We start from the raw sequence: 14,310 nt of genomic DNA, 5'->3' as shown, positions 1-14,310 counted from the left end.
GGTAAGGGAATGCGATTTCCTTCAGACTAATCAGGCCCACCACCAGAGCTAGAGATGGAATCAGCCCCCCTGAGGCTGTTCAGGGGAGGATGAGCGCCTCAGCCAAGCCAGTGGGAAGGGGGAAAGGAAGGCAGGCAGGAGCCCAGCAGTGTCCTCATTGACCATCGCATTCTAATGTGTCTTGTTTTTCTTCCTCTCAGTGAGGACTATGGAAAGAACTTTAAGGATATTACAAATCTCATCAATAACACCTTCATTCGGACTGAGTTTGGCATGGCTATTGGTCCTGAGAATTCTGGAAAGGTGAGACTCATTCAGATACATACGAAGTTGTGCTTGGTACCACACGCAGGCTGTCAGATAATCGTGGAATGATCCGGTTGTACACAGCAGTATATTTAGTTTGCTGTTAGTGTATTTTTAAAATTAAACATAATTTAGTGCTGTTCATAAAAGAACGGAATTCAGCACACAGGATTTTTATTTATTTATTTTTTTTGGTCCCTATTCCAAGATCCAGCCAAACTCTTTATAATTATGTAGTGGTTGTTGGCATCACAATGTATAATCCATGAGACAACATTTTAGTCTTTGGGCAACTAGCTAATCCCAAACTGAGCAGGCTATGTTCATAGTTATGACACGCTAGCTCAGTGTAGGATAACATTTGTTACAAGACTAATAGTTGAAGAGTGCAGTGCACAAACTAATATTACTGTTTTTATGACTCTTCTTACTTTTGAAAATTTTCTTAACACCTGGTGGAAATGGTGTAAGAACTTCCTGTGCTTTCATAGTATTATATTCTGTATCTGAACTTTTTTCTTCCTGATCAGGTGATTTTAACAGCAGAGGTGTCTGGAGGAAGTCATGGAGGAAGAATCTTTCGATCATCAGATTTTGCAAAGAACTTTGTTCAGACCAATCTCCCTTTTCACCCTCTGACTCAGATGATGTATAGCCCTCAGAATTCTGATTACCTGTTAGCCCTCAGCACTGAAGTAAGTATAATTGAGGAACTTGTCTTGCTTTTTTGCATTTTTATAGGCTCAAAATATACTGTTTTAAAAGGGTGCTCTAGGATATGCTCTTTATTTTTTTTATTTTTATTTTTTCCAATTATGTCCTTTTGAAATTTTTTTTTCTTTTTCTCAATATATGAAATTTATTGTCAAATTGGTTTCCATACAACACCCAGTGCTCATCCCAAAAGGTGCCCTCCTTAATACTCATCACCCACCCTCCCCTCCCTCTTTCCCCCCATCAACCCTCAGTTTGTTCTCAGTTTTTTGTTGTTTTTTTTAATATATGAAATTTATTGTCAAATTGGTTTCCATACAACACCCAGTGCTCATCCCAAAAGATGCCCTCTTCAATGCCCATCACCTACCGTCCCCTCCCTCCCACCCCCTATCAACCCTCAGTTTGTTCTGTTTTTAAGAGTCTCTTATGCTTTGGCTCTCTCCCACTCTAACCTCTTTTTTGTTTTGTTTTTTTTCCCCTTCCCCTCCGCCATGGGTTTCTGTTAAGTTTCTCAGGATCCACATAAGAGTGAAAACGTATGGTATCTGTCTTTCTCTGTATGGCTTATTTCACTTAGCATCACACTCTCCAATTCCATCCACGTTGCTACAAAGGGCCATATTTCATTCTTTCTCATTGCCACGTAATACTCCATTGTGTATATAAACCACAATTTCTTTATCCATTCATCAGTTGATGGACATTTAGGCTCTTTCCATAATTTGGCTATTGTTGAGAGTGCTGCTATAAACATTGGGGTACAAGTGCCCCTATGCATCAGTACCCCTGTATCCCTTGGGTAAATTCCTAGCAGTGCTACTGCTGGGTCATAGGGTAGGTCTATTTTTAATTTTTTGAGGAACCTCCACACTGTTTTCCAGAGTGGCTGCACCAGTTTGCATTCCCACCAACAGTGCAAGAGGGTAGGATATGCTCTTTATATTGGACTGCTTTCTAGTGACTTCTTAAGACATTAATTATGTATTTTTTGCATCTTTTTCCTATTTGGTAAAGGGCATGGTTTTCATGTGCTATCTAGTCCAGATAAGTATGCTATCTAGCTGTCATTCCAGTTTTTTTTAAGTGAATAAATGTGTACTATCAGAGTAACGAACTAGAAAACAGTTTAATGTATTCATTCTTATGCTGCAAGGGACATGCATAAATTGTCAAATTTCTGATGGTCTTATTCCTTTGCTATGGCCAAACCACATTTTTATGATTTTTTTTTGTTAGTTCCCAGTATATAAAGCATATTGATTTCTGTCTTTGATACTCATGTATTAACTATCCAGAGTCTTAAATCTCTGCATCCCCTAGCACGTTCCTCTACCGTTCCCAGAAACCTGTGTCCCTCCCTGACCCTCCCACCTCTCTTTTGAAAGATCCCTGGGGAACATGTGTCACTTTTCCTTTCCTAGAGGACCAGTCTTCTGTAGCATGGATTTTTAGGGCCCAAAGTGTGAGTTGCTAGACTATGATAATCATAATTATACTTTACATTTACATGGCTCTCTCTCATCTTATTTCTGATTTCTTCTGTCCAGCAACATCAGATAGAAACCCCTGGGAGACTGGTTTAATATGCAGTTCCTAGGCCCCAATCCAGATAGAGTCCATCAGTGACTTTTGGTTGTGAGGTGGCTAGTATTTTTAACAACCTTCGTGGCTGAGCCTGCACACTAAAATTTGAGAGCCATTGCTGTGGTGACTATTCTGGGACAGAAACTGGACCGTCAGTGTGGACAAGCTGGGCTGGCACAGGGAGGGTGAAGGGCACTGGAAGAGCAGTCTGGGTTCTGGGCCTTCGGTGAGCAGGGGGAAGGCTGGAAGATTCAAGGAAGGTCAAAGTTAGGTTTAGCCAAAGGAGGCCAGAGGAAGGAAACTGCCCTGCTGGGTAGGCTTCAGATCTTAATGCAACAATTCCAGGAAGTTGGCCTCCAGCAGCTTGAGCTATAGGCCCTTCAAGGGAGCAGAGAGACCCCCAGAGGGATGGACAGAATCACCAGCCCCCCCCTTTGACCACCTCATCACCATTACCAAGTGTCTTGAGATGATTGAAACATGCTATCCTCAGGAAGAGGTAGCCACGGTCTGCTTTTATACCTCAAATTTCTTCCAGTTAAGGATAAGTAGGAAGTAAAAATAATCAGTGTGGATAAGATGGACCAATATCTACTAAAGTGAAAACAGGTGATATCAGACCCTTACCTATTTCTAAGTAGAATTAGGTACCTTAGAAATGCTGGGAGGTGAAAATTACCAGAGGAGGAAAAGTTACAGAAGGAAGAATGGTGGATGAGAGTGGGAGAACACTGGGGGTAAATTCTGCCCAGACCATCCTCATTTAATCTCAGCTGCACCAGGACATCTCTGTCCCGCCTCCTTTGGGTCTGGGCCCAGTAGGCTTGTCTTGTCGATAGAGCTGACATTGTCCATCTTAATCTTACTAAGTCTCTGCTACATTTGAAAATACTGGCCAGTCTCGCCTTCTGGGAACTCAGTTGGCTTGGCTTTTAAGACTTCATTCCTTTGGTTCTTTCCTACCTTCTAACCATTCCTTCCTGGTCTCTTTCGTAAACTCCTCTGTCAACCTACCCTTGATTCGCTACCGCTCATTTCACTGTGAGCAATGTCTTCCACGCCGACCATTTTAACTGCCACTGTAATTAATGTATAAGGCTCTCAAATCCATAGTTCTGGCTTCCTCCTAAGGCTCAGATTCCTATCTTGCTGCCCCTCTATACTGCTAAATATCTCTCTCTCTCTCTCTCTCTCTCTCTCTCTCTCTCTCTCTGCCTTACAGGAAAAATCACCCAGTTCTACTGAATCTAGTTTCTAGATTCTGGAGCCTATTCCTCATAGCTGTGGTGTAGGGCCTCAGTAACTCTTCATGAACTAATGTGGCACTACTTTTTCATTACTTTTCCTGCTTCTGAACAGAAATCCACCCCTTTCCGATTGCCATCCAAGTACTCCACCTTTAAAAAAGTAAAACTGAGGGCCCTCTGTGAGCTGACCCACACCTTTCTTCCAAGCATTAGTCCCTTCTTTCCTCACCTTGGAATTTGTGCTCCATCCGTGTCTGAAGGCTTTTAGCTCCCTGCCCACCCTGCAATGTTGACTCGCCTTGACTAGTACTGGGATATATTTGTGCAATAACATCCCATCTTCCCATTTTCCTTCTTTTGGTTACACTGTTCATTATTTAATATTAGTTCAGCTGTCTTCACAAACCATCTCTCATTCATTGCCCCTCCCCTCCCTACTTTCACCCCAGAGACCGTGTTTCTGTAACTTACCACATTGTATCAAACTTCGTATCTGCGCCCCCACGTTGTGTCAAACTTCATATCTGCACCCCTTGTTAAACTGTGAACTCCTTGAGAGCAGGGAGCGATTCTTATTTGTCTTTGTGTCTCCTGTGCACATCTGGTACAGTGCCTGGCATGTACTAGGCACTCCACAAGCACTTGTCATTCTGAACTTCCCAAACCCTGACACGGCCACCATAAACCATGTGTATAGCGCAGACAGCTTATGGATGGAGCTTCAGTGTGTGTTTTTACTGTCCTGAATGATTGGATATAAATTATTAAGGGTCATATAAGCAGCTGCACAAGACAAAGCTGGAATTCTGATAAGTCATTTATAATCTTTCAGAATGGCCTGTGGGTGTCCAAGGATTTTGGGGGAAAATGGGAAGAAATCCACAAAGCAGTGTGTTTGGCCAAATGGTGAGTAACAGAAGACTCCATCTGTGCAGAGCCCTAAACCTTTCCTGACAGGGCTGCCAAAAGTCACATGAGTAAATATTGAGCACTTACCATGTGCCAAGTACTCTTCAGGGTGCCCTAAGGGATACAAGAGAAGGGGTATGACCCAGATCTTGACCTGGAGGAGCCTCTAATTCTGCTGGGGAAGAATACTTAGTCTCACTAAATGTTAGAATATAAAGTGTAAAACAAGGCACGTGACTGAGTTGCTGCTGCCTGCAAAGGTTTAGTCTCCATTAATGGTGACATCAGTTGGAAAGTATAAAATACAGCTTTGAGTTGAGGACTTACGTACTTCCCTGTGCCCAGATTTATATTCCCTCATCTAGAGCTCCATTTCAGTCGTGTGGAATGTAGCACGGACTCAGGAAGAAAGCCCAGAGAGCTTCCAGGCCATCAGAGTCACACTGTCCGTGCACCAGAAATCCTTCACTTCTCTTGCTGGGCCCCCACCCCCACCCAGTGCCTGCTTAAGATGATGCAGTGGAGGAGGAGCCCCTGGGTGGCTCAGCTGAGCATCTGACATGAGTTCAAGCCCTGTATCAGGCTCGCTGCTGCCGGCACACAAGAGCCAGCTTCAAATTCTCTGTCCCTCTCTCTCTCTGCCCCTCCCCCACTCATATTCATTCATTCTCTCTCTCTCTCTCTCTCAAAAAAAAAAAAAAAAAGTGCCTGGGTGGCTCAGTTGCTTAAGCATCTGACTTCTGCTCAGGTCATGATCTCTGTGCTGACAGCTCAGAGCCTGGAGCTGCTTCGGATTATGTGTCTCCCTCCCTCTCTCTCTGCCCCTCCCCTGCTTGCACTCTGTCTCTCTCCCTCCAAAATAAACAAACATTAAAAAAAAAAAAAGCCAGATGATGCAGTGGAGGAGTTCTTACTCAGGAGCAGATCACCTTTGTCCTAACTGGCTGGTCAGGGGCTTAACCTCTGGCTTTTGTGAAAGGAGATTTACTGGGGGAGTTTGGGAGATAGTTGAGCAAGAATTGTGTTAAAAACCTTCATACCTCCCAAATTCTGATTAGGCTCACTCCCCTGTTTAGAACCTCTTTCTTCCTTCTCTTTGACTAATTTCAACAAACTTGTTAATGTAGCTTCCCTGTGGATAGCAGATTGGTGCCAGAGGTGGGGTGTGTGAATACCAAGAGCAAGCACACCCAGCCTGAGAATCCCCTGCCTGAGAGCTGCATGGAGGTGGGGGGACTGTCAAAGCAAGAGAAACAGAAGCTGTAACAGGATGTGATTATTTGGTGCCAGGTCAAGAGAGCACACGTACCTCAGTGACTTCTAATGGGAACACTGTGTTACAGTTTCCTGCGGTTGATGTTCGTGAAGATGACCCATAGTCCAAGGAAGACTTTCATATTTAATGTCCTCGACTTAGGGAGTCAGGGAAATGTGTAATAGAGACATTGCTAAATATGTCTACTGAAATTAAAGTATTAAAAAATATCGCTTGAATAAAATGGCCTTTTCCCAGGAAACACTGGTTACATGAGGTTTTTACAGCACCACCAAGGGACACATGCCACATCTACATTTGTTCTGTTTTTTTTTTTTTTTTAATATTTATTCATTTATTTTTGAGAGAGAGCACGCATGTGCAGGTGAGGGAGAGAGAGAATCCCAAGCCAGCTCTACACTGTCAGCACAAAGCCCAATGCAAGGCTCGATCTCACGAACTGTGAGATTATGACCCGAACAGAAATCAATAGACGCTGAACTGACAGAGCCCCCCGGGCACCCCATTCACTGTGTGTGTTTCAGTGAACTGTGTTTGTGCCTTATGTGGTCTTATCATGAAAGAACTAACTTTTATTTATCTATCTATTTATTTATTTATTAAAGTTTATTTATTTTGAGAGAGACAGAGTGAGTAGGGGAGGGGCAGAGACAGAGGGAGAGAGAGAAAACCCCAAGCAGGCTCTCTGCTGAGTCACCTCAACCGACTGAGCCACCCAGGTACCCCTGGAAGGAAGTAACTTTTAAAGTAACTAAGTTAACAGATTGCTTCACTCTTGATGGACCTAAAGTACATAGGGTGTTACTATAGTAAGACTCTAGTAATTTTGGTCATTAACACTCACTTTTATGGGAGCTCCGAGGTGGCTCAGTCAGTTGAGCATCCAACTACTGATTGAGGCTCAGGTCATGATCTCACACTCCAGCTCCCACATTGGCCTCCAGGCTGAGCGTGGAGCCTGCTTGGGATTCTCTCTCTCGCTCTCGCTCTCGCTCTCGCTCTCTTGCTCTCCCTCCTGCCTCCCTCCCTCTCTCCCTCTCAAAAGAAATAAGCATTAAAAAAAAAAAAAAAAAGAAACCATAAACTCACCTTTACATATGTATATCAAATCACCACAGTGTGCACTTTAAGTGTTGTCACTTATACCTCCAGAGTTCAAAGAAACAAACAGAAAACTCATCTTTAAAAGTGAAAGTTAAGGGGTGCCTGGCTGGCTCTATTGGTCCAGCATGTGACTCTTGATCTCCATGTTATGGGTTTGAGCCCCACATGGGGTGGAGAGATTACTTAAAAATTTTTTAAAGGTAAAAATTTATTTTTGGAAGGTGTTTTGTATTCTGTATAATATTTTTTATTTTTGTAACTCGTTTTTCTGATTAGTGTCTAAATATAGGATAACTGGTCTGCTGGCCACTGTTACCTCACCTTTTAGATGTTTGATTTCTAGGAATTGATAGCCTGCAGTGCCAAAGGAACCACCTTCTGCTGGTGCTGGTTGATAAGTACCTTCAGGGTCTGAATTGACACCTTCCGCTGGTGCTGATCTAGAAGTACCATCAGGGTCTGAATCAACTTTCCTGAAAGTTCCCTTTCCAAGTTCGAATTTAAATAATTCAACCTCTGACCTTGCTGTCTATTTGAGATGAAAGAACTAAGTTACTTAGCACATGCAAAGCATGGAACTTGGTTCCGAGGGGAAACAACAGAGCACAGAACTTCACACCTGTCCTAAGAATGCGATAATGTAATAGGAGAGAGAAGACATAAACTGGTGGATTAAGATAATTAAATAGGAGACAAAGGAATGCCGAGTGGTTGGCACAGAGTAGCACAGTGCCCTGAAACGAGGTTTCTCAACTTTGGTGCTAACGGCGTTTGGAACCAGACAGTTCTTTGTTGTGGGGGAGCTGGCCTCTGCATCGCAGGGTGTTTAGCAGCATCTCTGGCCTCTGCCCACTAGATACTGGCAACAACTGCCCATCCCCCAGTTGTGACCACTGGAAATGACCTGGGGGAGCAAAATTGCCCCCAGTTGAGAATCACTGCTCCAGAATTTTGCAGCAAAGAAGCTTTCCAGTTGGAGTGCCAGGAAAAATTTCATAGAAGAGCTAGATTTGGGGGCGCGTGTGTGCTTCAGTCATTTGGGCATCTGACTCTTGGTTTTGGCTCAGGTCATTATCTCACAGTTATGAGTTGTGGGTCATGGGTTTGGCCCGCATCAGGCTCTCTGCTGTCTGCGTGGGGCCTGCTTTGATCCTCTGTCCCCTTCTCTCTCTCTCTGCCCCTCCCCTGCTCATGCTCTTTCTCTCTCTCTCAAAAATAAATAAACATTAAGAAAAAAAATTTTAATAAAAAAAAAAGAGAAGAGCTAAATTTGAAGCTGGAGCCTAAAGATTGTGAGGGTAAGGTTTGGTTACATGAGAGAGAAAAGCATTTTAAGCCAGAAACAGGAACAGCAAACGCAAGAGGCAGATTTGGACAGAGTAAGTAGGCCAGTCTGACCCGCTGAAAGAGTCCACGTGAAGAAGTAGTGGACTGGGGAAAATCCTGGGGCCAGGCTGGGGGGAACCTTGACCAGCGAGGCTGCGAGAGTCTGGCATGCAGCATCCCCAAAAGCTGTCTCAGCTGGCGCCTGCGGATGGAGTGTGTCATTAGTAGACTTGCCTGGAGCTCGTGACTGCAGTTGACAGCAGTCTTGAACTGTGTCTTTTCTGTCTTTGCCTCTTTGTAGGGGGTCAGAAAACACCATCTTCTTTACCACCTATGCAAACGGCTCTTGCAGTAAGTATATTTTAGTCCCAAATAAGAGTGTCCTGTTGTCCACTCATGGTTGTAAGAAGTAGAAACATCAAAGATCCCTTCCATTGTGCTTGATTTTAATAGCTAAAGATAACTGGCAATGATTTTTAAAATTTTGAAATTACAACCAGATTCAAATTTTAAAAGCACTGAGCCTAGATCAAATAAAAATGCAAGCCACACACAGAAGTAGTATACTTAATTTTAGTAACGCTTATACATAAAGTAAATATTAGACTACAAACAGTAACAAGTTGAAGTGCATAGTGATTTCTGCAAAAGAGCATGGAGGTTGTGTTTGTGTTGGTGGAAGTTGTTAGCTGTCCAGTCCGTGGCACCATTTCAAAGCAGAAAACAATCCTTCATTTATTCATTCAACAAATCCATTCCATTTATCCATTCACTCACATGTGAGCACCTGCAGTAGTGTGCCAATCACCGTTCTAAGGATGGAGAGAGCAAGACACCCAAGGCCTGCTCTCATGGGGCTTGAATTCCAGTAGGGGTGTTAGATGATCAACAAGAAAACCAGAAACTCAAGACTACTTAAAATAAAATAAGATTGTTTCCAAGCATGAAGAAAGCAAAACAGGATGCTGTGGCTGTGACACGTTTATATAACACTGTATTTTAATTAAGCAAGCTTTATCTTTCTATCCAGTGCAAAACCTCACCTGTATAAAAATAAAACCCCATGTTAATTTCCTATGCCTAATGCTGTGTTATTTCATATTGCTACTTGATTAACATGCTATAAAATTATAGCTTGATTAGCTATAAAATTAAGAACATTCTAAAACAGTTGTTTTGAACTAGGGGCTCACCAGTATGTGCAATTTTTATTAATATTTTGTCTTGTTTAAGAAGCTGACCTTGGGGCACTGGAATTACGGAGAACTTCAGACTTGGGGAAGAGCTTCAAAACCATCGGTGTGAAAATCTACTCCTTTGGTCTTGGGGGACGTTTCCTTTTTGCCTCTGTGATGGCTGATAAGGTGGGTATTGCCCTTTTTTTGGCGATTTCTAATATTCTGTAAATATGTCTCAAACGAGTCCCTTTTACTGCTAGGACTGACAGAGTTTCTTGCCTTTTTTGGAACGTTCACTAAGATTTGGAGGGAGTCTTCCTAGAAGTTGACTGATTCTTCAGGGCTACTCTGTAGCTCAGCCTGTTGTCACCACATGACCTGTGGTACCTGTTCTGGGATGCATGGCCCCAGTGTTTGGACTCTACTCAGACATGGGCATCTGAAAAAAGCAGTCCCATTTGCTCATTATCCAGTAATGAAATAGTGACATTAATTGAGTACCACCTATATTCTAGGTGCTATTCTAGGTCCCAGGAATATAGCAGTGAACAACACAGATAAATGTCCTGCTCTGAGAGCTTATTTTTAAGTAGGGAATTGGATCGACACTAAACTAATAAATACGATATTATAATATCAGTTAACAATTAAAACTATGAAGAAATCTATAGCTGAGTAAGGAAATAGAATGCATTAGGAACTGGAGCAGTGCTATTTTAGATAGGGTGGTTTGGATGGGCTGTCTGAGACCTGACTGAAGTGAGAACTTAGCTCTGTGTACATTTAGGCTGAAGAAACAGTAAGCACAGAGACCCTAGGATTGGAACATGCTGGAAATATTGAAGAACAGTGAGAAGGGCAGCATGGCTGGAGCACAGGGAAGGGTGGACCAAAGAGGGGGAGCCAATGGCCTTTATAGGTCACAATTAAGAGCTTGGCTTTTTTTTTTTCTTTTAATCTGTTTATTTTTGAGAGAGTGAGTCAGAGCGGGACAGAGAAAGAGGGACAGAGGATCCAAAGCAGGCTCCAAGCTGACAGCAGAAGCCTGATGCAGGACTTGAACTCACAAACTGAACCGTGAGATAATGATCTGAGCCAAAATCGGATGCTTAACCAACTGAGCCACCCGGGCACCCCAAGAGCATGGCTTTTATTCTTCATGTGTTGGAGAGCTCTGAAGGGTTGTTAGCAAGGGAATGGTGTAAGTTGGCTGCTCTTTTGACAGAATAGGTAGGTGCAGGAACCAACAGCCTGACAAGGGGCAGGAATGGAAGAACCAAGAGAAGCTGGGAGGCCATGACAGCAGTGAGAGAAGATGGTAGGTTGGACCAGGCTATTAAAATGGATGAGAGAAGAAGTGGTCAGAGTGTGGATATATTGTTAACGTGTTGCAAGTAGGATTTGCTGATGGATTAGATGTGGATTGTGAGGGAATGAGAGGAACCCAGGATAACTTTAGTCTTTAGCCTGAGCAACTGGGTGAATGGTGGTACCATTTACTGAGATGGCAGAGACCACAAGAAGACCAAGTTTGTGGGAGGGAAATCAAGAATTCAGTTTTGGGTATGAGATGCCTGCTAGATATCTAAGTGGAAATGTTGAGTAAGCATTCGGGTATATGAATCTCTCCAAATTATATGGTATATAAAGCTATGTGACTAGATGTTATCTTCTGGAGGCCTGAGCATGGGCCAGAGCACCCTAGTAATGCTGAAAGGTTGGAAAGAGATGAAAATCCAGCAAAGAAGACTGAGAAGGAAGGACCAGGGAGGCGGGGAGTAGGGCAGGGATTCCACGAAAGCCAAGGGGAGAAAGTGTTTCAAGCAGGAGGAGTGATCTGCTGTGTGAAACTCAACTAAAATACGTAATTAGATGAGTCCTGAGAATTGTCTACTGGAGTTGGCAAAGTGGAAGTTGTCAGTGACCTGGACAAGTGTGTTTTCATCAGAGCACCGGGGTTAACGGGCTGATTACAGCGGGTTCAGAGAAAGGGGGAGTGGAGACAGGGAAGTGGACACAGTAACTATACATAACTGTCTCAAGCAGTTTTGTGATCATCTTCCCAGCAGCCCTAGGAGCTGGCCTCTCACCTCAATTTGTATTTGAGGAAATTGAGTAACTTGCTTAGGGTCACCCAGAGATAGAACCCTGGTGGAAATCAGACTGACTGCTTCCAGAGTTAGCCTCCTACTCTGTACTGCTACTGTCTAGTGTTAATTCTAGTTAATTCTAGTTTCTACCTGTAACAATGAGTAAGACCGAAAGTAAACATCTAGGTATAAGTTAGAGATAGGTTAAATGTACTTGTCACTAAATTTTAAAGAGTATTTAACATAAGGAAGCCCTAGGACTCATTCCTGTGCCCTGGCTAACTATGTCTAGTAGCTATTTTAAGCTATTTATCTGAAAGGAGGTGTTAATTGCCTACCTAACAGACTCCTTTCAACAGATAAATACTCACTGATCAGCTCCCCTATATTAATTTCTGCCTCTCCTTGGCCTCTTCCTAGCCTGTGCATGTTCCCTTCACTATGGCTGTTTAGAGAGACTTCCTTAAAGAGGAGACGTGTCACATCTTGACTTCCCTGTGATCTCCCAAGCATGAGTTTCGTCTCCATTTTCTAGACTCTTAATTGTCTCATTCTTTGGGTTATGCTAGGACTGTCTCAGAGGGACCTAACTTTGGTACAGTAATCATCATTTTAAGAATTATCTGAGCAAGCATAGCGAATGGCTGTAAAGCCAAGCTAAAGATGACCCCATCATACCCTTAGCTCTATTGAAGAAAATGGGGAATGTCAGAGGTTGGGAGAATTACATCATACAGGGCCATACCAGAATGAAGAAGCCAAAGAGGAAGCCAAGATAGCCTTGCTTACAATAGAATGGATTGTTCCATTGCCTGGAACTTTGCTAGGGGTTAGAAATTGTTTTGGTGGGGCGCCTGGCTGGCTCAGTTGGTTGGGTGTCCAACTTTGGCTCAGGTTATGATCTCGCGACTTGTGGGTTCGGGCCCCACATCGGGCTCTGTGCTGACAGCTCGGAGCCTGGAGCCTGCTTTGGATTCTGTGTCTCCTTCTCTCTCTGACCCTTCCCTGCTCGTGCTCTCTCTCTCTCAAAAATAAATAAACAAAAAAAAAAATTTAAGAAATTGTTTTGGTAATTGGTACTAGGACGTGTCATTTATAACGATTGTACCCAGTGAGGAAATGGAGAGTGAGACTTACAATTATGAATAATAATGTTCCTATTCATGTCCCTGCACATGGCGTCTTGGTGGAAAATTGAAAAGTTAAATATTGGCATTTGTTCCAGGATACAACGAGAAGGATTCATGTATCAACAGATCAAGGGGACACGTGGAGCATGGCCCAGCTACCTTCTGTGGGGCAGGAACAGTTCTATTCTATTCTAGCAGCTAATGATGACATGGTGTTCATGCATGTAGATGAACCTGGAGGTAAGAGCTTTTTTTAGTGGCCCACCCTTGAACGCATAGAGATTTAAACTTCAAGTTCTATTTTGAGCTTCCTTCTTACGTGTTGACATTTCGTCTTACCCCTAGGTTTTTATTAGTGTCCTACTGAATACTCTGTCTTAGAGATACTGTGTAGTCTCTGTTAAGAAGGCCCCTTCTTTTGGCTCTAGAATGTGGTTTATGTGTATGTCCAAGCATTCTAGAGCAGTGCTGCTCAAAGAATGGTCGGAGGACCGGTGCTATACGGTTTGCAAGCTCTTTGTTGCCAAGTAAGCACCAAAGCAATAGCAAACATTGAGAAACTCCTCTTACCATTTGACAAAGTAATTTTACATCTGTTGAATCTAATCATTAAAACATTGAGGATTAGATTTTGTATTTCACTCTTCTTAGGATTAATTTTTATTATATTTTACAAAGGATCGGTTTGTGCCATAATAGAAATTTAAAAATTGATCCTTCACCAGGGCGCCTGGCTGGCTCAGAGGAGTATGCAACTCTTGACCTCGGGGTTGTGAGTTCGAGCCCCATGTTGGGTGTGGAGATTACTTAAATAAATAAAACTTAAAAAAAAAATTGATCCTTCACCACAGATAGTTCAAGAAGCATTCGTTTAGAATATAAAGATTTAGAGGTATGTATGATATAAATCTAAGTGTATTGCCTCTGCCACCAGAATATATCTGGGAAGGGCTTTTCTGTGGCATCTGGTTAATTCATTCAACAAACAGTATCTACCAGACTCCAGGCACCAAGCTGGGTAGTAGAATTAAAGGTGGACATGAAAATCATGAGTATCAAACCATGATTAATGCTCAGGTCTCTGCCTACATCATGAAGAGGGACAGTCGGCTAATGTATGCAGTCAGTCAGCCATTTAGTCATATGTATGGTTGGACTGTTGTTTTTCTCTCTGTTCCCTCCCCACAAGACTTACTGTTTTTGTTTGTTTGCCTATTTCAGATACCGGATTTGGCACAATCTTTACCTCAGATGATCGAGGCATTGTCTATTCCAAGTCCTTGGACCGACATCTCTACACCACCACAGGTGGCGAGACGGACTTTACCAATGTGACCTCCCTCCGCGGGGTCTACATAACAAGTGTGCTCTCAGAAGGTAAGTCTGGGCACAGCTGTCCTTCAGCTGAAAGTGTTGGGAGTCGAGACTTTCAGAAACAATGGT

At 43.0% G+C, this 14,310-nt stretch overlaps 1 protein-coding gene across 2 annotated transcripts in view; it reads left to right on the top strand.

Annotated features, from left to right (window-relative positions):
• The window catches only part of SORT1 (sortilin 1), a 67,813-nt gene that overhangs the window by 33,731 nt on the left and 19,772 nt on the right, over nt 1-14,310 (top strand). The window contains exons 4-10 of one of the 2 annotated variants that reach the window (XM_043575770.1): nt 201-303; nt 837-1,001; nt 4,687-4,760; nt 8,771-8,820; nt 9,706-9,833; nt 12,963-13,107; nt 14,089-14,244. In XM_043575770.1, coding sequence (XP_043431705.1) covers nt 201-303; nt 837-1,001; nt 4,687-4,760; nt 8,771-8,820; nt 9,706-9,833; nt 12,963-13,107; nt 14,089-14,244 — 821 coding nt within the window. Of the gene's footprint in view, nt 1-200; nt 304-836; nt 1,002-4,686; nt 4,761-8,770; nt 8,821-9,702; nt 9,834-12,962; nt 13,108-14,088; nt 14,245-14,310 lie in introns of both variants that reach the window. The other variant, XM_043575769.1, reaches the window with a different exon arrangement.

Source organism: Prionailurus bengalensis, chromosome C1, assembly GCF_016509475.1.
Source record: "Prionailurus bengalensis isolate Pbe53 chromosome C1, Fcat_Pben_1.1_paternal_pri, whole genome shotgun sequence".
Lineage (NCBI taxonomy): Eukaryota > Metazoa > Chordata > Mammalia > Carnivora > Felidae > Prionailurus > Prionailurus bengalensis.
This window is presented reverse-complemented; position numbering and strand designations above follow the sequence as displayed.